General features: G+C 38.8%; 1 protein-coding gene and 1 pseudogene across 10 annotated transcripts in view; one reads left to right on the top strand and one right to left on the bottom strand.

The window, feature by feature from the left end:
• The window catches only part of ERC1 (ELKS/RAB6-interacting/CAST family member 1), a 423,805-nt gene that overhangs the window by 111,425 nt on the left and 289,274 nt on the right, over positions 1-23,106 (top strand). For all 10 annotated transcript variants that reach the window (XR_009505264.1, XR_009505265.1, XM_059935032.1 and 7 more), the window contains exon 8: positions 12,456-12,623. Coding sequence is in view for 8 of the 10 variants with exons in the window: in XM_059935032.1 (XP_059791015.1) it covers positions 12,456-12,623 (168 nt within the window). In the remaining 2 variants the exon portion in view is untranslated. The remainder of the gene's footprint in view (positions 1-12,455; positions 12,624-23,106) is intronic.
• On the bottom strand, positions 15,136-15,915 carry LOC132372777 (5-hydroxytryptamine receptor 1D-like; annotated as a pseudogene).

Raw genomic sequence — 23,106 nt, 5'->3', positions numbered from 1 at the left:
AATGAAATAGAGAATTTAGGTAGGAATAGGTAAGCAGTTCTGCTGTATAGAAGAAAAATGAAACGTATAGTATGGATTAATTTTTTCTTTTCTTTTAAATAACAAGATAATAAATAAAGGCATAGTGTAATGAAAAAAGGAATGGGTAGTAAAAAGAATGCATAAAAACATCTTAGACCCAGAAGTTCAGAATCTTCAAGCGAGGAGGAATGGGAAAATGACCAAAATGTTTCATGTAGTATTTTATTTTTTTACAGTTTGGGATTTTGTTGAAAATGAGAGATATGGATGATGTATTTATAATTTTCCTTACAACTTATACTTTTTCTATTTTGATCACGTTTCATTTTATCATGATACCTCAGAAGGATATTTTGGGGTAAATAAGGCTCTGGCTCTGGAGTCACAGTTACTGAGTGTGAACTTCAGTTTTACCACTTGCTACCAGGTCCAGGGTCCTGGGCACATTACTTAAGTTCATTGTGCCTCGTTTTACATCTGTAAGATGAAGAGGAGTCCTGCCTCATTAGGTTGTTAGCATTAAACTAATTTATTCACTCCTAGTGCCTGGCCCATAGTAAGGTCTTTGTCTGTCAGTTATTGGCATCATTCTAATTCTTGTAATACTATCAGCTAATATATGTAAACTGTTAAAACGGTAAGAGAACATTGTTGCTTTTCTTTTCATTGGCATAAATTTTATGTAGAAGGTCTGCTATTTAACATTTTTATCAAGCTAAATTAAGGTTTATTCAGGGAATTGCAAATATAGAATTATCTGAAAAATGTTACCTGCAAATTTATTAATTTGTGGCTTTATTAGACATTTTCACATCAATGCCTGGTATGAATGCAGTACTACAAAAGGGTCAGAAGAGGGCGCCAGTGTTTTGGAGCTGAGCCTGTTGCCAAGTGCTGCTGTGATAGTTTTGGATGGAGGTGGCAGGTGTGGGAACCAGGGAACCAGGCAGTTGGTTAATGATAATGCAAACACTTAAAAGCTTGTCACAGTCTAATAGATGACTTCTTCCCCTTGGCAATCCATCCTTCTCTTTGTACCCCCCTCTGAAATAGTGTTCTTATTAGCTAGGTCTCACACAGATGGGCTTGTGATTGGTTTCTTGTACCATAGAGAACAAAGACTGTATTTGTGGTCATTCTTGGATGGTTTTTATATTTGTTTTTAGGACTAACTGAGTTTCAGCAATTACCCCTGTAAGTTATTAGGACAACTGCTCAAATATAAGGGTCTCATTCTAAAAGATAACAGTAGAAAAGCTAACTTCCTTTTGAATTTGGGGTGATTATATGAATGTTATATGCCTGTTTATCAGGATTTGCTATTTTTTCTTAAATTACTCTGGTGACACTTGACAAGGCTCACTTTTTCCAAAGCAGCTTTCTCCTGTTGGATCCCATAAAAGACAGTTTGAACCAGCTCTTTGAAAGTTCTCACCTATTTCTATAATTGCTATCTTTCTGTTCCTATAATTGCTCTTTTTTAAAAAAATAAATTTATTTATTTATTTTTGGCTGCATTAGGTCTTCGTTGCTGTGCGCGGGCTTTCTCTAGTTGCGGCGAGCGAGGGCTACTCTTTGTTGTGGTGCACAGGCTTCTCATTGAGGTGGCTTCTCTTGTTGCAGAGCACAGGCTCTAGGCTTGCAGGCTTCAGTAGTTGTGGTACGCGGGCTCATTAGTTGTGGCTCGCAGGCTCTAGAGCGCAGGCTCAGTAGTTGTGGCACACGGGCTTAGTTGCTCCACGGCATGTGGGATCTTCCCAGACCAGGGCTCTATCCTGTGTCCCCTGCGTTGGCAGGAGGATTCTTAACCACTGCGCCACCAGGGAGGTTCCCTATAATTGCTCTTTATCGATCTCATCCTCCTCTCTGAAGCTACCCTAGACTTTCATGCAGCTCTCAAATCACAAAATTAAGCACATATGAAAAAGAACATGGATTCAGGAGTTTTTTGTTTTTTTTTTTTAATTTTAAAATTCTTGAAGGAAAAACGGGATGTGGGAAAAGACCTGTTTTTTTTCCTGTTCAGGGTCCATGGAATGAGGTCCTTTTGTGTTGGGCAGTGTACAGTATATAGTATCTATGGAATTGCTCCAGTTTTATGAACATCTCCTTTAATTGGTTGACCTTCACAGAGGTGGTCTGGATTTAGTAGCACTGTGGTCAAAGCATGGGCTTTGGAGTCAGACCTAGGCTTGAAATAGCCTTCTACATTTATTAGTTATGTGACCTTGGATGAGTTGTTTTACTTCTGTAATCCTCCATTTTCTCATCTGTCACTGAGAAGAATAATAATACCAACTTCCTAAGGTTAGAATAGATGTTTAATGTGGCTAGAATAGATTTTTTTAAATTATGAAGTTCTTATCTGAATTTGGAGGTGAATATTAAATATCAGTGGGTTTAAAATATCGCCACAGGTTTTTTTCGATGATAACTTTGTAGCCCCCTCCCCACCTTTGTACAGATAAACTGTGCACTGTTGAATGACACATCTCTGCCTGTGACCTTTTGCAAGTTTCTCTGAGCTCTTCAACCTTTTGTTGGGATGTCAGACAGACCTCAGTGCAGTTGAAGTAGCCTTTTAAAAAGGTCTGCTTGTGTACACTCTCAGTCTCATGACCCAACGCCCTTCAGTCCTCCTCCTTTCCAGATGGGAACAGTGGGAGATGTGGTGATAGGAAATTATACTTAGTGATCTTGGGCAAGTCACTTAGTTTCGGCTTTGATTTCCTCAGCTTTAAAATTAGGAGTAGTTTAGATTATTTAATTTTTCAAAAATTTATGGGGACTTCCCTGGTGGCGCAGTGGTTAAGAATCCGCCTGCCAAAGCAGGGGACACGGGTTCGAGCCCTGGTCCAGGAAGATCCCACATGCCACAGAGCAACTAAGCCCGTGCGCCACAGCTACTGAGCCTGTGCTCTAGAGCCTGTGAGCCACAGCTACTGAGCCCGTGTGCCACAACCACTGAAGCCCGCACGCCTAGAGCCTGTACTCCGCAACAGGAGAATCCACCGCAATGAGAAGCCCGCGCACCGCAACTAAGAGTAGCCCCTGCTCGCCGCAACTAAAAAAAGCCCACACGCAGCAACGAAGACCCAACACAGCCAAATAAATAAATACATAAATTAAAAAAAAAATTTATGAAGTACAGGAAAAATGCAGAAAATAATATAGTAGACGGTACTCAGATTTAACTTACATTTATGTTTGACCACATTAGGTGATCTTTAAAGGTCCTTTAAAAGAAAAGATTAAAAAAAAAGCGCTCATTCTAAACTAAATATTCAGTGAAAGCAGAAACTTTTGTTAGAATCTCAGGTTTTTAGAACTGGTTGGGGCTAAGAATAGGCTAGGAATAAATATTCGGAAGCTGTCATTATGGGGGTAGTGGCTAAAGCCTTAGGGATGAATTGATTTCTCCAGAGGAAGGTTGTATCGAGTGAGATGTAAAGAGGGGGAAATGACGGAGGATCCAGTGAAGAAAACTGAAAAGGTGTGGTCAGAGAGTTAGAAAGGCAGTGAGTCATATAATTGCAAAAGAGGAGTTATAGGAAACATGCCATTGTTACTGGCATGAAGTTACTAGTGCTAATGTGCTCTTAGGTAGATCTGTTTACTGATGTAAAACAAAAGAAGGTTAAGATGGGTTGAGATAATTAATACTTTTGTGATAAGAAGTAAAAGGCCAAAACAGCAAGGTAGCCATTTTTCTGTTCATGTCCTTTGGTAGAGAAAGTCTTGTGGAGGAAAAACCTTCTGATTTTGTTGAAGTTGGCATAACCTGTTTGCCACAGACCTTGATGCTTGGCAAGCTGGTTAGATGCTGTTCCTCCAGCTCAGTTGATGTGAATAAAAAAGGTCTTATTCCTCCTGCCAAGAATGGTGTTAGGGTGATGACTGTGTGTCCTGCTAGTCTCTGAGGGGTTTTCCTGAATATGTTTTTTGTGGTTTGCAAAATACGGACCTCACGCAAAATTGTACTCTGAATTTAGTTCACACCAAACCAAAAGATCAATGTAGAATTCAGAGCAATTAATCTAGTAGTAGCAAAGTGGTTTTTGGGGTTATTTTTATCTCAGCTCTCCAGACCAGCCCATTTAAATTCTGCATTGCATGAAAAAGCAGGTCAAGAAAAAGTGTACACAGGTGATTTGAATTGAAAAGATCACTTAGTAATTAGGCTGTGGGCTTGGGTAGTGTCTGTGGCTAATATTTGTGATATGAAATATTTTTAATATCAAAACCTGCATTTCCCACTGCAGTAACACCAAAGGTTTGTATGTTTATAACAGGAGTTTTCATTCGTTACCTTTTTCAGTCACCAATTCTTGTGGGTCTCATACCTGACATTCCCTCATACCAGCATGCGGGTATTTATGAGTGGTTAGTGCAGGCCCATTTCCAGGTCACTTAGCAGAGTCAGGGATCTAACGTAAAAGTGCAGCGGGGGCATCTGGGTACTTTTGGTAAAGAAGCAGCAATATGAGGCCTCACAGTTATTATCCTGAGACATTGGTCCCATCAGAATGAGAAACACTTAGAAGTGATGAGGGACGTTTTCCTGCTGTATTCTGATTCCTGACCCACAGATGGAAAGCCTTTCATTTTTCTGAAATTAATGCTGAGAAGAACTGAGAGACAAGGCAGTTCAGGCTTATCTACAGGTTTAAATGTCTGGGCTTTTGACTTCTGCAATAAGAATTTAATAGTGTATTTCAGGGGTATTGGGTAAAATGTTTTTAAGGTGAGTTGCTGTGTTCTTTTGCTTGTGGTTATTGGAATATATAGAATACATATTAGAGGTGGAATATATAGTATACAGAATACAAATGAGAATGTAGGAATTAGGTAGAAATGACTTGGCATGAGATTTATGTATTTTTAGATTTCTGGCATGGGTACTTTCTAAGACTTTGACCTCTTTAACTGTGCAGCGGGTCAGAGGGTTCAAGGAGCTCCCTCTTGACTCACCCTGACTGATGGATGCCCTGTAATGGGTTCACTAATAGGAGCCACATCTGATGCTGTCAGATGGGACTAGTAGCCATGTAGGCCGGCAGGAGCTGAGCCTCAACAAACGCCAGGTGGATAAGGGTCAGTGAGTTCTTCTGGCATCTCGACAGCCTGGTCGTTGAATTTCCTATTCACAAGAATCTTCGCTCTGTGGTGGCAGTTCTTTTCTCCCTGTTGAATAAATATTCAGTCTGTTCTGACATTTCCCTTCTGGACCTTTTTTCCTTCTTTGCATAGTGGAGTGTTTCTGATTTTAATAGGGAGATGAAGGAAAACTGGGGGTAACTTAAGGAATTTTGTCACCTTGCGCTTTAGAAAGGACCATTGGAGAACTCAGTGGTGATCATGTATTCCATCTTTGTTCTGCATTGGATTTTAATTCTTGCTCTGAGCTCTCCAATGCTGAATTCAGGCACCAAAACTGGAAATTTGTAATGTAACATCTTTTGGATTCGCTGGGCTTGGCTTATTGTAGTTCTACTGTTTGTCAGTAAAACACTTTTTTTTTTTTTGGTCACTGCTGAGTAATCTTTTCTTTTTCCTCATCTTTGAGGAAAAATTTAAGTAGATTGGCTATCTTTACACATGTCAAGTTTCCATTTCATATACTATTCATGGGAAGAACTCATTTAGATCTTCTTCAGTTGCTTTCATTAGCCGTTTGTAATTTTCAGCATACAGAGCCTATACATGTTTTGTTAGATTTATACCTAGGTATTTAATTCTTTTGGAGTGATTGTGAATGGTCATACATTTTGAAAATTGAAGTTCAGTATTGCATCATATTTATTTTGACCAGTTCACAAAATATCAACATTTTAAAAAGCTAGTGTAGGGACTTCCCTGGTGGCGCAGTGGTTAAGAATCCGCCTGCCAATACAGGGGACACGGGTTCGATCCCTGGTCCAGGAAGATCCCACATGCCGTGGAGCAACAAAGTCTGTGTGCCACAACTACTGAGCCTGCGCTCTAGAGCTCACGAGCCACAGCTACTGAGCCTGCGTGTCAAAACTGCTGAATCCCGTGCGCCTGGAGCCCATGCTCTGCAACAAGAGAAGCCACTACAATGAAAAGCCCACACACTGCGATGAAGAGTAGCCCCTGCTCGCCGTAACTAGAGAAAGCCCGTGCACAGCAGTGAAGACCCAACACAGCCAAAAATAAAAATAAATAAAATGAAATAAATTAAAAAAAAAAAAAGCTAGTATAAATATGCCTCTATTTTCCTTAGTAGTATTTTTACTAAGAACTATTTCAGGCACTTAAAATATAGGTAAAATACTAAAACATTTTAAGATGGTAAATGACGTGTAGGAGTTTTGAATTTTAACGTAGTTGGCTTTACCAGTATTTCTTCTTTACGATGTATCCTTTCTGGGTCTTTAAAAAAAAAAAATCCTTCCATGCTGCCCTGTCTTAAAAGATACTTAAAAAGTATCTTTCTTTCTAGAAGTTTTAAAGATTTGCTTTCTATATATAAAGCTTTAATTCATCTAGAATTCATTTTTGTGTATGATATGAGTCAGGGTTCTTCCCCCCTCCCCCAGTATGGGTAGCCAGTTGTCTAAAAACAGTTTATCAGATACTCTGTGCTTTCCTCACTGATTACAGTGTCACCTCTGTTTATATGTGTATGGGTCACTAAATGGTGTGAGTGTGTGTGTCTGGGCTTGCATTTCTGTGGCAAACGTCTGTTGGTTTATTCCTGTTCTAATGCCATGCTTTCTAATTTTGCTTACTTAAACAAATCAAATTTATTGACATCAAATAAACTGCATATATTCAAAATGTACAGTTTGGTAAGTTTCGGCACATACACCTCTGAAACCAATGGCACGGTCAAGATAAAGAACACCTGTCCCCAAAGTTTTCTTGTACCTCTTTGGAACCCCTTTCTTCTGCCTCTCCCTGATATTCTTCTCTCCTCCCCACTTCCTCCCTCATATCCAGGCAACCCTTGGTCTGCTTTCTGTTACTGTGATTAGTTTGCATTTTCTAGAATTTTACATATATGAAATCTTACAGAATTAGTGGTTAAGAGCTTAGGATCTGAAGACAGACCATTTAATCTTAAATCCGTGCTCTATCACTTATTTTTAGCTTTGAGATCTTGGGTCTGCTTTCTTCTCAAAGTACCAGTTTTGCCAGTTACCATGGGAAATTGAAATTTTCCACAGGGAAAATACAAGGGAAGAAAATACGATGCCTGAGAATAGAATTCTGAGGACTTTTGATATACTGTGTATGTGCTTGGCAAGCATGTACATGACCGTGTGCAGGAAGGTTCAGAAGTCTGAGGGTAGAATGGAGAAAACTGTTTAATGCAGAAGTAAAGGTTTGTAAAAATAAACATGACTGGAAAAAAAAAAGATGATGTGAGGCTGTATTCGACATGATTGCTCAGGCTGGGAGAAAAACAAATAAAACCAGAATGGAGGTGAATAACAAAAAGTTAGGGATGATAGATCAGAGGTTATACTATGGACAAAGAGTAGATTTAGTAGGCATAGAAGAAAGGAAAGAACCATGTTTCAGAAATAAGATTTTCAGAGTTTGAAAGTTCTTAGGTGGACCTTTCCAGAATGTAGTAAGGTTTATTACCCTGTATCATTAATTAAAGTAGAATAGAGGAAAATTACAGGTGCAAGAGTGTTTATTGAGGGGGCAGTGGAACTTGTGCTGACGAATTATAAATGGGACCTGAAAAGACGGCTTCCCCAATTTCTGGCTCGGTGAGACTGGTGGCATTGAAGTGGTTGAGAGAAATACAGTTTAGCAGAGTGAAATGTTGTTTATTTACATGTTTTTCCTCTCCAGCATGGTCCAACATAATTTGTAAGTACATGATGGCTTATCTATATCAGTCTCAAATGAGACTGGTCTCCTAGGAAATTTTCCACAATACTTATTGAGCAGTAAGTGCCACTAAACATACAGTACTGGTTCTCAGATACCTTATTGTTTTGATATAATATAGTTTCGATATGTTATTGATGTAATAATATAGTTATGATATAAGGTAATAATAATATTTCCTGATGTTTTGGTATTCTCTCTGTGAGTCATTACCCATATTACCTATTTTTTTAAAAAATTAATTAATTAATTAATTAATTTTGGGGCTGCGTTGGGTCTTCGTTGCTGCACGTGGGCTTTCTCTATTTGTGGTGAGTGGGGGCTACTTTGTTGCGGTGCGCAGGCTTCTTATTGCAGTGGCTTCTCGTTGCGGAGCACGGGCTCTAGGCACACAGGCTTCAGTAGTTGTGGCACACGGGCTCAGTAGCTGTGGCTTGCGGGCTCTAGAACGCAGGCTCAGTAGTTGTGGCGCACGGGCTTAGTTGCTCCGCGGCATGTGGGAATTTCCTGGACCAGGGCTCGAACCCGTGTCCCCTGCATTGGCAGGCGGATTCTTAACCACTGCGCCACCAGGGAAGTCCAACCTATTTTTAATTTGTGGGTTATTCTACATTCAGACAGGAAAAATAATATAGGACAAGTTTAAGATTAAAGATGTTTTGTAGAAACATACTTGTTATCTTAGATGTGCACTGTCAGTGTGTAGCCACCAGCCACATGTGGCTGTTGAGCACTTGAAACATGGCAAGTCCAAATTGAGATGTGACATAAGTGTCAGTTACAATATGCATTGGGCTTTGAAGACTTAGTACAAAACAGAAATGTAAAATAGTTTGTTAATAGTTTTTTCATATAGACTACCGGTTTGAAATGACAATAATGTGTATATATATTAGATTAAATAAAATATATTATTAAAATTAATTTTACCTGTTCCTTTATCACTTTTTAACGTGGCTGCTAGAAAATTAAAAATTTCAGAAGTGGCTTGCATGTATGACTCATGTTATATTTTTGTTGAACAGAAAGAAACCCACCTCCCTGTTTTTCTGTAATCAAATGTGTAACTATTTGCTAAATTATAAATCCTTAGTGGGAAAGCAAAAAAAACAAAAGAATTTGGTGTGTGAGTATGTTTAATGAAATTTGCTGTGAATAGATTTTAAAATAAGTACAGAATGCCAATGGCATTCTTAATAGAACTAGAATAATTCTAAAGTTTGTATGGAAACACAAAAGACCCTAAATAGCCAAAACAGTCTTGAGAGAGAAGAACAAAGCTGGAGGTATCATGCTCCCTGATTTCAAACTATATTATAAAGCTACAGTAATCAAAACAGTGTGGTACTGGCACAAAAATGGATACATGGATCAATGGCACATAATAGCCCAAAAACGCATCCACATTTATATGGGCAATTAATCTACGACAAAGGGCCAAGAATATACAGTGGGGAAAAGACAGCTTCTTCAACAAACGGTGTTGGGAAAACTGGGCAGCTACATGAAAAATAATGAAACTGGACTGCTCTCTCACACCATGCACAAAAACAAGTTCAAAATGGATTAAGAGGACTTTCTTAGTGGCACAGTGGTTAAGAATCCTCCTGCCAATGCAGGGGACACAGGTTTGAGCGCTGGTCCAGGAAGATCCCACATGCCACAGAGCAACTAAGCCCGTGCGCCACAACTACTGAGCCTGCACTCTAGAGCCCATGTACCACAACTGCTGAAGCCCGTGTGCCTAGAGCACGTGCTCCACAACAAGAGAAGCTGCCACAATGAGAAGCCCGCGCACCACAACAAAGAGTAGCCCCCGCTCGCCACAACTAGAGAAAGCCCGCGTGCACCAACGAAGACCCAACGCAGTCGAAAATAAATAAATTAATTTAAGAAAATAACCAAAAAACCAAAATGGATTAAAGACTTAAATGTGAGACCTGAAACCATAAAACTAGAAGAAAACATAGGCAGTACCCTCTTCAATATCGGTCTTAGTAATTTTTTTTGGATATGTCTCCTCAGGCAAGGAAAACAGGCAAAACTAAACAAGTGGGACCACATCAAACTACATAGTTTTTGCACAGCAAAGGAAACTCTTAACAAAACAAAAAGACCACCTACTGAATTGGAGAAGATATTTGCAGATAATATATTCAATAAGGGGTCCAAAATATACAAAGAACTCATACAATTCAACATCAAAAAAAAAAAAAACTTGATTAAAAAATGGGCAGAGGATCTGAGTAGACATTTTTCCAAAGAAGACATACAGATGGCCACCAGGCACATGAAAAGATGCTCAACATCACTAATCATCAGGGAAATGCAAATCAAAACTACAATGAGATATCACCTCACACCTGTCAGAGTGGCTATTATCCAAAAGACAGCAAATAACAAGTGCTGGTGAGTCTGTGGTCTGTGGAGAAAAGGGAATCCTTGTGCACTGTTGGTAGGAATGTAAGTTGGTGCAGCCACTATGGAAAACAGTACGGAGATTCCTCAAAAAATTAAAAGTAGAACTGCTGTATGATCCAGCAATTCACTCTGGGGTATTTATCTGAAGAAAACAAAAACACTAATTATAAGAGATACATACACCCCTATGTTCATTACAGCATTAATGAACCAAGATATGGAAGCAACCTAAGTGTCCATCAGTGGATGAATGGATAAAGAAGATGTTGTCTGTGTATGTGTATTTTATTATTCAGCCATGAGAAAGAAGGAAATCCTACTGTTTGTGACAACATGGATGGGCCTTGAGGACATTATGCTAAGTGAAATAAGCCAGACAGAGAAAGCCAAATACTGTGTGATTTCACATATATGTGGGATCTTAAAAAGCGAATGAACAAACATAGCAAAACTGAAACAGAATTATAGATATAGAGAACAAACAGGTAGTTGCCAGAGGAGAGGAGGATGGGGAGAGGAAAGAAATAGGTGAGGGAGATTAAGAGGGACAAACTTTCAGTTACAAAAATAAATGAGGGGCTTCCCCAGTGGCGCAGTGGTTAGGAATCCGCCTGCCAATGCAGGGGACACGGGTTCGTGCCCCGGTCCGGCAAGATCCCACATGCCGCGGAGCGGCTAGGCCCGTGAGCCACAACTACTGAGCCTGCGCGTCTGGAGCCTGTGCTCCACAACGGGAGAGGCCACGGCAGTGAGAGACCCGCGCACCGTGATGAAGAGTGGGCCCTGCTCGCCGCAACTGGAGAAAGCCCTTGCACAGAAACGAAGACCCAACACAGCCAAAAATAAATAAATAAATAAATAAATTTATTAAATAAATAAATAAATGAGTCAAGGGGATGAAATGTACAGTGTGGGGAATACAGTCAGTAACTATGGAATATTATTGTGTGGTGACGTATTGTAATAGACTTTTTGAAATGTATAATAAAATCAACTTACACTGTTGTGTTTCAGGAAGTAACATAGGGCTGTAGGTCAGTTATACTTGAAAAACAAACAGAACAAGAGACCAGATATGTGGTTACCAGAGGTGAGGAATCAGGGGAGGGGAGATTGGATGAAGACAGTCAAAAGGTACAAACGTCCAGATATCAGGTAAATAAGTACTAGGGGTGCGGTGCACAACAGGATAAAGATAATCAGCACGGCTGTGTGTTGTATGTGAAAGTCATTAAGGGAGAAAATCCTAAGAGTTCTCGTCATGAGGAAAAGGTTGTTTTCTATTTCTTTAATTTTGTATCTGTATGAGACAATGGATGTTCATAAAGCTTACTGTGATAATCACTTCATGACGCATGGAAGTCAAATAATTATGCTGTACACTTTAAACTTACACAGTGCCGTATGTCAGTTATATCTCAAAACTGGAAGAAAACATAAGTACTTATATTAGATTTCTAATTATTTTAAAGTTATATCTAATGGATGGTATTAAACTTTGGTGATAAAGGTACCTGGATACCAAGCTTTAGCTGACTAGTCTTGAGATCTGAAAGTAGACCTTGCTTTGCCTTACAGATCTCTAAGTGCATTATGGGATTGTCAGCTGCAGCTAGATTGTATTCTCTGATACAGCAAGTGTCATGTTTGGTGATGCTTACGGTTTTCTTTCTAATTTTAGATTTTCTAAAGCAGTGTAGCATCACTTGGGAACTTGTTAGAAATACTGATTCTTGAGCCCCAACCCTGCCAAATTAGAAACTGGTGGCTTGGCCTGGCATTCTGTTTAAATCCTCCAAATGATTCTAAATTTGAGAAACATAATAGATTATACCACTTTTACAGAGGTAGCAAAGCTCAACCCCTTTATATAAATTCTCCAATTTTGTCCCCTTTATTCAGAACTGTTTATTTTGATTACACCGTAATTTAACGGATGTAAATTTTATTTTATTATGGAAGTGCTCACAAAATTTTAGGGTTTCATTTCTAAATAGTCACAGTTGTATTTAGAGTGGTATTTTATTTGATTCTAATGAAAGTTTACTCTAAAAGTATCATTTAGGCAACTGTACACATCTATTTGGAAGGAATTACGTTCCTTTCTTTTCAATTAATCATTTGTAAAAATGTTATATTCTTAGGTGGATGCTCTGCGGTTGCGTTTGGAAGAGAAGGAAACCATGCTGAATAAGAAGACAAAACAAATCCAGGACATGGCTGAGGAGAAGGGGACACAAGCTGGGGAGATCCATGACCTCAAGGACATGCTGGACGTGAAGGAGCGGAAAGTTAATGTCCTTCAGAAGAAGGTGAGGTGCAGGTGTTCTGAGCCCAGGGCCCCGCATCAGACCCACGTCCTCATTCCTACCACTGAGTTGTACCTAAGTGCTATTAGAGTTTCTCTCTCATTCCTCTGTTTATATTTTTGCAGGTCGTAATTGCAACCATTGCCGCAGGAGGTAGATTGTGAAAACTGTTCTGTATATTCAGTTTTTAAACTTTCGAAGTAAACACTGTTTGGTATCTTCAGTAGTATTTTCTATGCTACTGTCTCTGAAAAGTGCCTTGTAAATTGCCAGAGTATTTGCATTGGCATTCTTCTACCTCTCCTAATCTTCTGTCTTGTATGGCAACTGTAGGGCCATGAATTAGTGTAGTACGTGGGCCAGGATTCTTGCAAGACTGCAATTTTGAATAGAAACACATGCTACTATAATGACATCTAATCTACATATGTCAAGGAAAGGAAGACTTTCTTTCCTATTTTACCTTAATCATAACTGGAAAGAGGCTAACACTGTAATAAACAAGGAAAGTACTAATAATTGTCTTCCCCTCCCCCTTTTAGCTAAATTAAAGGGTACCTTTGAGATAATAGTTATAGTAGACACTGGTATTTATTGTTCTTCTCCGCTGAGGGGATAGATCAGAAATATTTGACATTGTCCCAATTTATTTTTAACCTCTAACAATAGCCCAGGAATAAAACTCTCTTCACTAAACCTCAAATTCAGCTTTTCTTCTGTGTACAGAGGACCATGTTCAATATTTGTCCTCTGTTAATTTGGTTTTCATTTGCTTTCAATGAGTAAACATAAAAATTTGATCACTCTAGATAGGTGACTGTAGTATCTTGTTAGTGGATGCTACTTTGTTTTACATTTTTATACATATGTTCTTCTCACCTTACCCCCAACTGCTCACTTCCCCTTACCTGTTTCTTGTATACGCTTCCAGGCACAGTTTACATATACACAGGCAAATACGTATTCTCTTTTTTTCTGTTTACCTCTTTTTGTGTTCTTCCATAAACATTTTATGCATAATCCATATAAAGCAAAAATGTTTCTCTAAACACAAATGTTACCATTCCTTTATTTCCCTTTCCTTTTTTCCCATTAATATATTTTGAAACTTCTTCCGGGGCTTCTTCATTGTTACCAATAGCACCTGTGTGGATGTGCTATGGTTTATTACAAGGTTTCCACTGATGGACAGTCTGCTTAAAGTTTCTGCTGTTATGTAAAATGATGCTGCATTTTAAAAATGTGCATATTTAGTTTATTCATATGTGAAGTATATTTCTAGGTGAAGTACTTAAAGTAGAATTGCTGGGTGAAAGGATATGCATTTGTAATGTTGGTGGATTTTGCCAAGTCACAAGTACATTGGTTAAAACCCAAAGGTTGTTTCAAACTAATGCACGTCTTATTTTTAACTAGATAAACATTTAAAAAAGTTTTTAATAACTGTAAACAGGGGTTTGAAGTTAGAAATAACACCTCATTATCCTGGAATAATCATAGGTTGTAAAAATAGAGTGGCAGCACTTACGTTAGCCACTTTATATCTGTAATCTTGTTTAATCCTTGCAACTTTTTGGTAGTGGATTTTAGATCTTGATTGCTCTGTTATAATCAGTGGCTAAATTTTTAGGCCATGACACATAATAAGAAATATATGTTACATTAATCTGTACCAGTGTATAGTATACATGCTTAGAGATACAGCTAAAACAAAATTTTCACAAAATATACTCTGAACTATCTTCTCCCATTTCTTAAAGGAAATAGAAAAATGTTAGTCCCAATCCATTAAGTTATTTCAGTACTCACTAATAAAACACTTTTATACCTTGGTATCCATTCTCCCATGCTCCCCTTTCCTGCCCCCAAAACAAAAACAAGCCCCAAACCAACAAAGTCCCAGACATATTACATAATAAGGGAGGTTCAAATTTGTACAAATTTGTTTAGCTGAAAAAGTGGTACCTTCAGGTTTTGTCACAAGGTTGGTCTTATTCCAAAATGCAGCTTTTCCCATGACAACAACTTTCCTGTTGGGAGGATTAGACAGTAGTATGTGTTCAAGCTTTTTGACACTACAGGACATCATACAAATATGACATGTATTATGCTTTGTCTAGTCTCTTTGCCTTTCGCCGTGGAGGGCCAGGGGAGTAGGCTCTAGAGGGCCGGTAATTGTGCTCTTTTTAGTACACTAGCTGCCTCACTAATTTGTCATGTTATAGACTTTGATTTGTCTTAAAACAGTTATCAAATAGGTAGCACAGGTACTTTCAAAACTGGTTTAGATTATTACTGCTTCTTTTAAGATAATGCCTCTATACCTGTCATTTTCAGTGCTTAGAGCCTTTATGTTCTGCCTACTTATTTTGTTGTAGAAGTTGCTGTACTAACATCATTAGACTCAACGTTCGTGATGTGTTTCCTGGACCATTGTTTGCTGATAAAATAGAAATAGCTTTAATTTTTGGATCCATATAAAATAAACTAAAAAACACAGTAAGTTTAGAGGCAGTTAAAGGTTCTCAAGAGAGCTATAGTTATTTTTATTATGGCTTTCCTTTCTTGAGGTGCAAACATCCTCTTGCTCCAGGATTCTATGAGCAAGCTTGATTTTCAGGTGGTTGACAGAGGGGAGCTGGCTGAGTGCGAGACTGGGGGTTGAGGGAGTAGAGTGACCTCTGATGAGCTGGGCTGTGGTGATATGGTGGCTTCAGGAGGCTGTGTGAAAGGTGATGAGCCACACGGACAGGATGTAGAAGGCACCATCTGTGGAGTAGATCATGTAGGAGATCTGGGAGAAGAGCGGCAGGATGGAGATGAAATGGCCCAGACAATGGTGACTGTGGAGGCCGCATATCTGGCGTATATTGTACTACAGGATGTTGGTGATGGCCAGTACATGTCCACAGCAGTGATGCAGAGATGCACAGAGCACGTGATTCCAGAAGACAGCCAGATGTCACATAGGATTTGGCCAAAGTTTCAGGTGTGGGTGATGGTATATGTGATGCAGATGGCTATGACCAAGATGAAAGCCAAGAGATTGGTCTTGTCCAGGGAGCCAGTGAGATAGTTGGCTGGCGTGTGGAGCTTCCTGGTAAGGAAGACGGTGAGAAGCACAAAGGCTTTGGTGAGGACTTTGGTCCATGTGATGATGGAAAGGACCTCAGCAAGAGAGATCTTGAGTTCCTGGAAGGTCCCAGATCCCAAGCCTCTGGGGTTTCTGCAGCATTCAGGATCTGTTAGAGGCCCCCAGGAAGAGGCCTTCTGCTGACGGGTTTGGAGGGGGCATTCTGGGTGGCTCTCTCCGTACTCATAGCTCCTTCTTCCACAGTTGTCTTCCCCACAGAACAAGGGCGTCCTTCCATTTCACACTGGAGGACGACATTTATCACATGAATAGACACAGTGAAAAGACCCCAGGTCTTACTTGTATTAAGAACACGGAGGTGACTCAGCTGTAATCAAAGATTGTTCTAACTCAGACGAATCCCAAGGTTTCTCACTCTTCTGGAACTCTGGTAGACACATGCTGAATTTGTTAGATAATCATCAGGTTACCCACCAGTGTGGACAGAGCTCTACAGGTCTTGCTTTTGGCCTTTGGGCTCTTTCCAAAGGCTTGAGGCTCTTACTGTTTGGTGATGTATTCAGAATTTCCCCCACTCTTTTCTATTTTGAGAAGATTCTGGATTTCAGGTTGTCTCCTGGGAACTTTTAAAGCTAGAGCACCAGCCGATTAAGAGAAGCAGTTCAGTCAACAGCCCACAGTTTTCCCAGGTTAATCTTGACACATAATGAGGTACTTGTTTTGGTTCCTTTTCCACTGATCATTTCTGAGCCGGGAGAGAGAAATGTTCCAGTTACCAAGACTTGAAGAACGCGTGAGTGCGGAGAACACAAACAAATGGCTCGCTGTGAGTTCCCCAAGAGGAGCACGGGGTCAGCAGCCCCTCCCTGGCCACACGAGTGCTCTGTGTGCTGTGGTGCGGCCCTTCCCCCTTCCTCCTTGCTTGTCACCTGGTTTTGTCCCACCTTAACTACAACCCCCAGCCGAGCACCTTCCACTGGGCTCTTCCCTTCCCTATGCCTTTGAGATACCCCCATTGCTTTCTTGTTGTTGTTGTTAAATTAACAGGCTTTATTTTTAGGGCATTTTCCCATTTACTCCCTGCCCACAGTTTCCCGTTATTAACATCTTGCATTGGTGTGGTACATTTGTTAAAATTGATGAACCGATATTGGTACATTATTATTAACTAAAGTCTGTAGCTTACAGTAGGTTTCACTCTTTGTCTTGTACAGTTCTGTGGGTTTTGCCGAATGTATAATGACATGAATCCACCATTACAGCGTCATACAGAGTATCTTCACTGCCCTAAAGCTCTCCGTGTTCTACCTATTCATCTCTCTCCCAGCTCGCTACCATGGATGTTTTTACTGTTTATAGTTTTGCCTTTTCCAGAATGTCATGTATTTGGAATCATACAGTATGCACCCTTTCCAGGACTTGTTTCTTTTACTTACTATATGCATTTAAAATTCCTCCATTTCATTTCATGGCTTGATAACTCACTTCTTATCGCTGAATAATATTCTGCTGTCTGATGTACTATAGTTTGTTTATGTAATTACCTGCAGAAGGACATCTTGGTTGCTTCCAGTTTTTATCAATTATGAATAAAGCTGCTATAAACATTCCCATACAGGTTTTTGTGTGGGCACAAGTTTTTAACTCATTTGGGTAAATACCTAGGAGCATGATGGCTGGATATATGGTTAGACTATGTTTAGCTTGTAGAAACTTCCCCTATATTGCTTTTTGTTTGTTCGTTTGTTTTTGACTGCGTCAGGTCTTAGTTGCAGCATATGGGATCTTTCGTTGCGGCGCACAAGCTTTTCGTTGCGGCGTGCGGGCTTCTCTCTAGTTGTGGCATGTGGGTTTTCTCTCTCTAGTTGTGGCGCATGGGCTCCAGTGCGCATGGGCTCTGTAGTTTGCAGCACACGGGCTCTCTAGTTGAGGCGAGTGGGCTTAGTTGCCCCGTGGCATGTGGGATCTTATTCCCCCGACCAGGGATCGAACCCATGTCCCCTGCACTGGAAGGTGGATTCTTAACCAGTGGACCACCAGGGAAGTCCCTATATTGCTTTTTAATTGGGAACTTTGAAACACATTAGCTTTGCAAAACGTGTTATACACTTGAGTATTCTTGTTTTTCTTGGTCAGTGTGTATTAATGTTTTGGCTTGCTGTAAATCCCTGGGTTATTCCCACTGTAGATTGTTGCTGTAACTTTGCTACTAACTTCTAGTGTGCCCACAATTATTTTTTTAATAGGAAAAATAATTCTGAAGTATACTTTGGGGGAGAGAGTTGTACAATCATTGTAAAAGTTTAGCCTCTGAAACTTTTTTTGTCTAATTTTTATGCATAATGTAGAATCACTAGTATATTTGAAATATATTTGTTTTGAAATATTTGAAATATTGAGTAAATGTACTCAACTGTTTTAAAATCTAGATTTTAAATGCACTAAGAAGGGGGTCAAAGGGTGCAAACTTGCAGTTATAAAATGAATAAGTCCTGGTGATGTTACGTATGGCATGGTGACTATAGTTAACAGTACTGTGCTGCATGTTTGAAAGTTGCTAAGAGAGTAGATCTTAGAAGTTCTCATCACAGGAAAAGAAATTTCATAACTATATATGGTAACAGATGTTAACTAGACTTAATTGTGGTGATATTTTGTGGTATATACAAATACTGAATCATTATGTTGTATACCTGTAACTACACAATGTTACATGTCAATTACACCTCAATTAAAGAAAAGACACTAAGAAATGACAATGTGGATTAAAAAATTAGCTAGTTTTAAATTATGAAAGTAATATATGTTCAAGGTAAAAAAAAATTCAAGAAGTACAAAAACATATGAAATGAACTTATCTTTTCTCATCCTTTGACCCTCTCAGTGCAGCTCCTTAGAGATGTAACTTGTTAATAATTATTTGTATACTCTTCTATAAAATATCTATGCATATATAGGCATACGTATGTTACACACCTTTTTTAAAAAACGACAAGTGGGATCATACATTTTTATTCGTTTAAAAATAAACGTATTTTTGTGTCTTTTTATACGTAGCTTTAGCTCATTGTTTTTAATGTCTGCTTGGTTTTCGGTGTCTTACTTGCACCATAATTAACTGATGTCCTATACCTGTATAAGTAGATATTTATAGGGTTTTTTTCTTGTTTATATATTTGTTACAGTAGCATAACAATTATTGACATAAACATACCTCATTCATGAATTGATATTATATGCATCTAAAAAAATTGATGGATGCCCAGTTCTCTAAAAAGCTTGTGCTTTTATATATTAAGATGAGTTTCTGCACAGCTTCATCAGACATTTGTTGCCAAACCTTTAAAAATTTCCACTGACCTGGTAGATAATTTAAAAATACCTTCTTTCTTCCTTCCTTCCTTCCTCCCTCCTTCCCTCCCTCCCTTTCTTCCTTCCTTCCTTCCTTCCTCTCTCTCCGCACCCCCATTTATTTATTTATTTATTTATGGCTGTGTTGGGTCTTTGTTGCTGTGCGTGGGTTTTCTCTAGTTGCAGCGAGCAGGGGCTGCTCTTCGTTGCGGTGCACAGGCTTCTCATTGCAGTGGCTTCTCTTGTTGCGGAGCACAGGCTCTAGGCGCTCAGGCTCAGTAGTTGTGGCTTGCGGGCTCTAGAGCACAGGCTAAGTTGTTGTGGCACACAGGTTTAGTTGCTCCGTGGCATGTGGGATCTTCCCGGAACAGGGCTCGAACCCGTGTCCCCTGCATTGGCAGGTGGATTCTTAATCACTGCGCCACCAGGGAAGTTCCAAAAATATCTACTTTCTTGCTTAATATTTATTTAAATTTGAGTGCATGTTGAGCATTTTTTCATAGGGTTTTCTTCGTTTTGAAGCTACATATTCATGTCGTTTCTACATTTTTCTATTAGATGGTTTATTTTTTTCCCTTATTGATTTATAGGGGTTCCCTAGTATGTGGATTGGCCTCTTTCCTCATGTTTTACAAATATATTTTCTTGTTTGTCATTTTCTTTTTTACTTCCTTTATGGTATTTGTTTTAGAATTTATGTGTCAAATTTAGTTGTCCTTTCCTCTGTGTCCTCTCAATTTTCGGTCATGCTCAGAAAGTCCTTATGCCCACCAAGGTTATTAAGTAATTCACGCATGCTTTCTTCTGGTACATTTAAAGTTTCTTTTTTCTTTATACCTAAAAATTGTTTTATAAAATTTATATATTGGCTTTAATGATTTCAGCTTTTTCTTCTTATATGTGGCCAGTCATCATTATAATATTTATTAAATAATCTACCTTTTTCCTCCTGATTTGAAAGGCCAAAGATAAATTGTTGTTTAAATCTGGGCCTGTTTCTGGTCTGTTCCATTTATCTGCCTCTGTTTCTTTGACTGCTTTTTATGAAAAATACTTAGTTTGTTTATAATTGCCCTTCCTGATTTTTGTTGGTAAGCTTTGTTGTCTTTTGCTGAGTCCACAGTACTTCTCATACTTACATTGTGTTGCTTTTTGAAGGGGAAAAAGTCTTTTCTGTAATCGTGATTCATATTGTTTAGCCTTTATTTCTGTGTTTAAGTGAATTTAATGTTTACCACTGTTTGTAGCACCATGGCTTACCTGTTTCCAAGGTTTACATTTCATTTAATTCTTGGTTCCCCAAGAACTCCTTTGAACACTTTTTCAGGAGTGGTCCTGGCTACTTGCTTGTTTGGTTTTTTTTAAAGTGTACCTTTTTATTTAAGATTTTTTTTTTTTTTTTTGGGATGTGGACCATTTTTAAAGTCTTTATTAAATTTGTTACAGTATTGCTTCTGTTTGATGTTTTGGTTTTTTGGCTGCAAGGCATGTGGGACTTTAGCTCCCTGACCAGGGATTGAACCTGTACCTCCTGCATTGGAAAGTATAGCCTTAACCACTGGACAGCCAGGGAAGTCCGCTGGGTGCTTGCTTGCTGACCATGCATTTATATTATCTTTTTACATTTTATAATTTAATTATTTGTGAGATTCAAAAAGCATAGAGAATAACATAATAAGTAATGGTAATTACTCAACTTGGGAAGTAAAATTTCAAACAGAGTCAAAGTTCTTTGGCATATCTTTTCTTGAGAGTATTCCCCTCCATTCTCTCCCAGAAATAAACGCTTGCTTTGGTGTTTATGCATGCACCCGTATCTTGGGTCAGGATGCATGTTTTTGTACAACCTGTGCATGTGTTAATAAAATTTATATAAGAGGAAATATACATGGCAAATAAATACGAAAAGTTATGTACCCTCACTGTAATCAGTGGAATGTAAAATAAGACCAGATTAAGAAACCATTTTATACTTAGCATTGTAAGCTGTGTTCGCAAAAATTAAGAAGTCTGACAGTATCAGGTGTTGGTAAATATGGCAACTGAATTTCTCACACAGTGCTGTTGGGTTTTTAAATAGGTACAACTATTTTGGAAAGCACTTACTAAACATAAGGGTACCCTGCCAGATACATATACTGTAGATGAACTCCAGGATGTATGTAAGAATGCTCATAGTAACCTTGTTTGGATTAAGGAAAAAACCAAAACAGAACTGAGGAAATACTTTGCAAATGTTTATTGACAGGATGATTGAGTTAGTAAGTTGTGGTATAGTCACACAGTGGAATATATTATTCTTTTCGTTTTAGGGCAAGGGAATATTTAGGATAAAAATTCAGCAAAGTTATTTCTTCTGGAGGTAGGGAAGGGAAGAGGGTTGGGATAAGGAAGAATATATGAGTACCTTAAGTAGTTTAGGTAATTCTCATTCTTACGATGGGTAATGCGTTTGTGTGTAATTTAACATACTTCATAACATATAGATACATATTTGTATTAAAAATATATTTAAAATACCTGGAGGCAGATTTACTTCTGTTTAATTTGCTGGTACATGGGTGCTTATTATATACTTTATATGTTTCCTTTTGTTTGAATATGAATAATAAAAATGCCTAGAAAAAACCTTCTCTGTACCTACATATCTATCTTCATTGAGAAAGAATTTTTCCTATGTTTTACTTTAAATTTATTCCTAATTTTATAATTGTGAAATTAGAACCACCTTTCTCTAGAAGTTTATTTGTATATTTTGAAACAATGTCTGATGCAGATGTAGAGTCTCATTTGATAAAGCCCAGCTGTTCGTTTGATTAAAATTTCCTACAAAATCTGGCAAATGGATTTATTCAGCTTATGGTCGGATATGTCCAATTAAGATGAATGAATGGCTTGGACAGTTTTGACCCTCTTTCCTTGAACCAGAATTTGGCTACTTATCGTATTTGCTGGTTAAGATTAACTTGGGCAGTATTGAACAAGTGTAATCCTCCTTCAGCAGGATGATTTTTTAGATATTGGGAGCCTATATTTGACAGCCCCCAAATCTTATTTTCCTCGGTGAAATATTGCTGTTCCTCCCATTATTCTTACTTGCCCTGATTAATTTTTCTGATGGCAGTTGTTTTTCTACACTCATTTTTCCTCCATACTTGTACTCTTTGGAATTTTGGATCTAGTTACAAGAGAGATGATTAGAAGATGATCTGTTCTTGGCCCTCTCTGAAATGTGGTATTGGGAAAACTCACTAACCCTCAGTTTCCTCATCTGTAGACAGGGTATAATAGTTACTTTGGGGGGGTTGTTAAATGATGTAATGTGTATAAAAGCACCTTGGAACCCATGAAGTGTTATATACCGTGCATATATTATTAGGTGTTAATATTGTTTGTTCTTATTACATTTTACTTTGCTAAATTCAGCCAATGACTCTAATCTTTGAGAATCTTTTGAAACTTGATTTATTTAGTCTGTTTATCTCCTTCAGTTTTATGCCTTCAACCCTTATGAATATATTCTTTTTTTAAAAAAAGTTATTTATTTATTTATTTTTGGCTGTGTTGGGTCTTTGTTGCTGCACGTGGGCTTTCTCTAGTTGTGGCGAGCGGGGGCTACTCTTTGTTGCTGTGCACAGGCTTCTCGTTGCGGTGGCTTCTCTTGTTGTGGAGCACGGGCTCTAGGCGCACAGGCTTCAGTAGTTGTGGTGTGCGGGCTTCAGTAGTTGCAGCACGCGGGCCCAGTAGTTGTGGCTCGCGGGCTCTAGAGCGCAGGCTCAGTAGTCGTGGCTCGCGGGCTCTAGAGCGCAGGCTCAGTAGTTGTGGCGCACAGGCTTAGTTGCTCCGCAGCATGTGGGATCTTCCCAGACCAGGGCTCAAACCCGTGTCCCCTGCATTAGCAGGCGGATTCTTAACCACTGCGCCAGCAGAGATGCCCATGATTATATTCTTTATACATCCATGTAGGTGATAAAATGTTGCATAGGCTCAGGAAAGACTTTTGTGGTATATTGTAGGAAAACTCTATCAGGTTGATATGTT

Source organism: Balaenoptera ricei, chromosome 10 (assembly GCF_028023285.1).
Source record: "Balaenoptera ricei isolate mBalRic1 chromosome 10, mBalRic1.hap2, whole genome shotgun sequence".
Lineage (NCBI taxonomy): Eukaryota > Metazoa > Chordata > Mammalia > Artiodactyla > Balaenopteridae > Balaenoptera > Balaenoptera ricei.
This window is presented reverse-complemented; position numbering and strand designations above follow the sequence as displayed.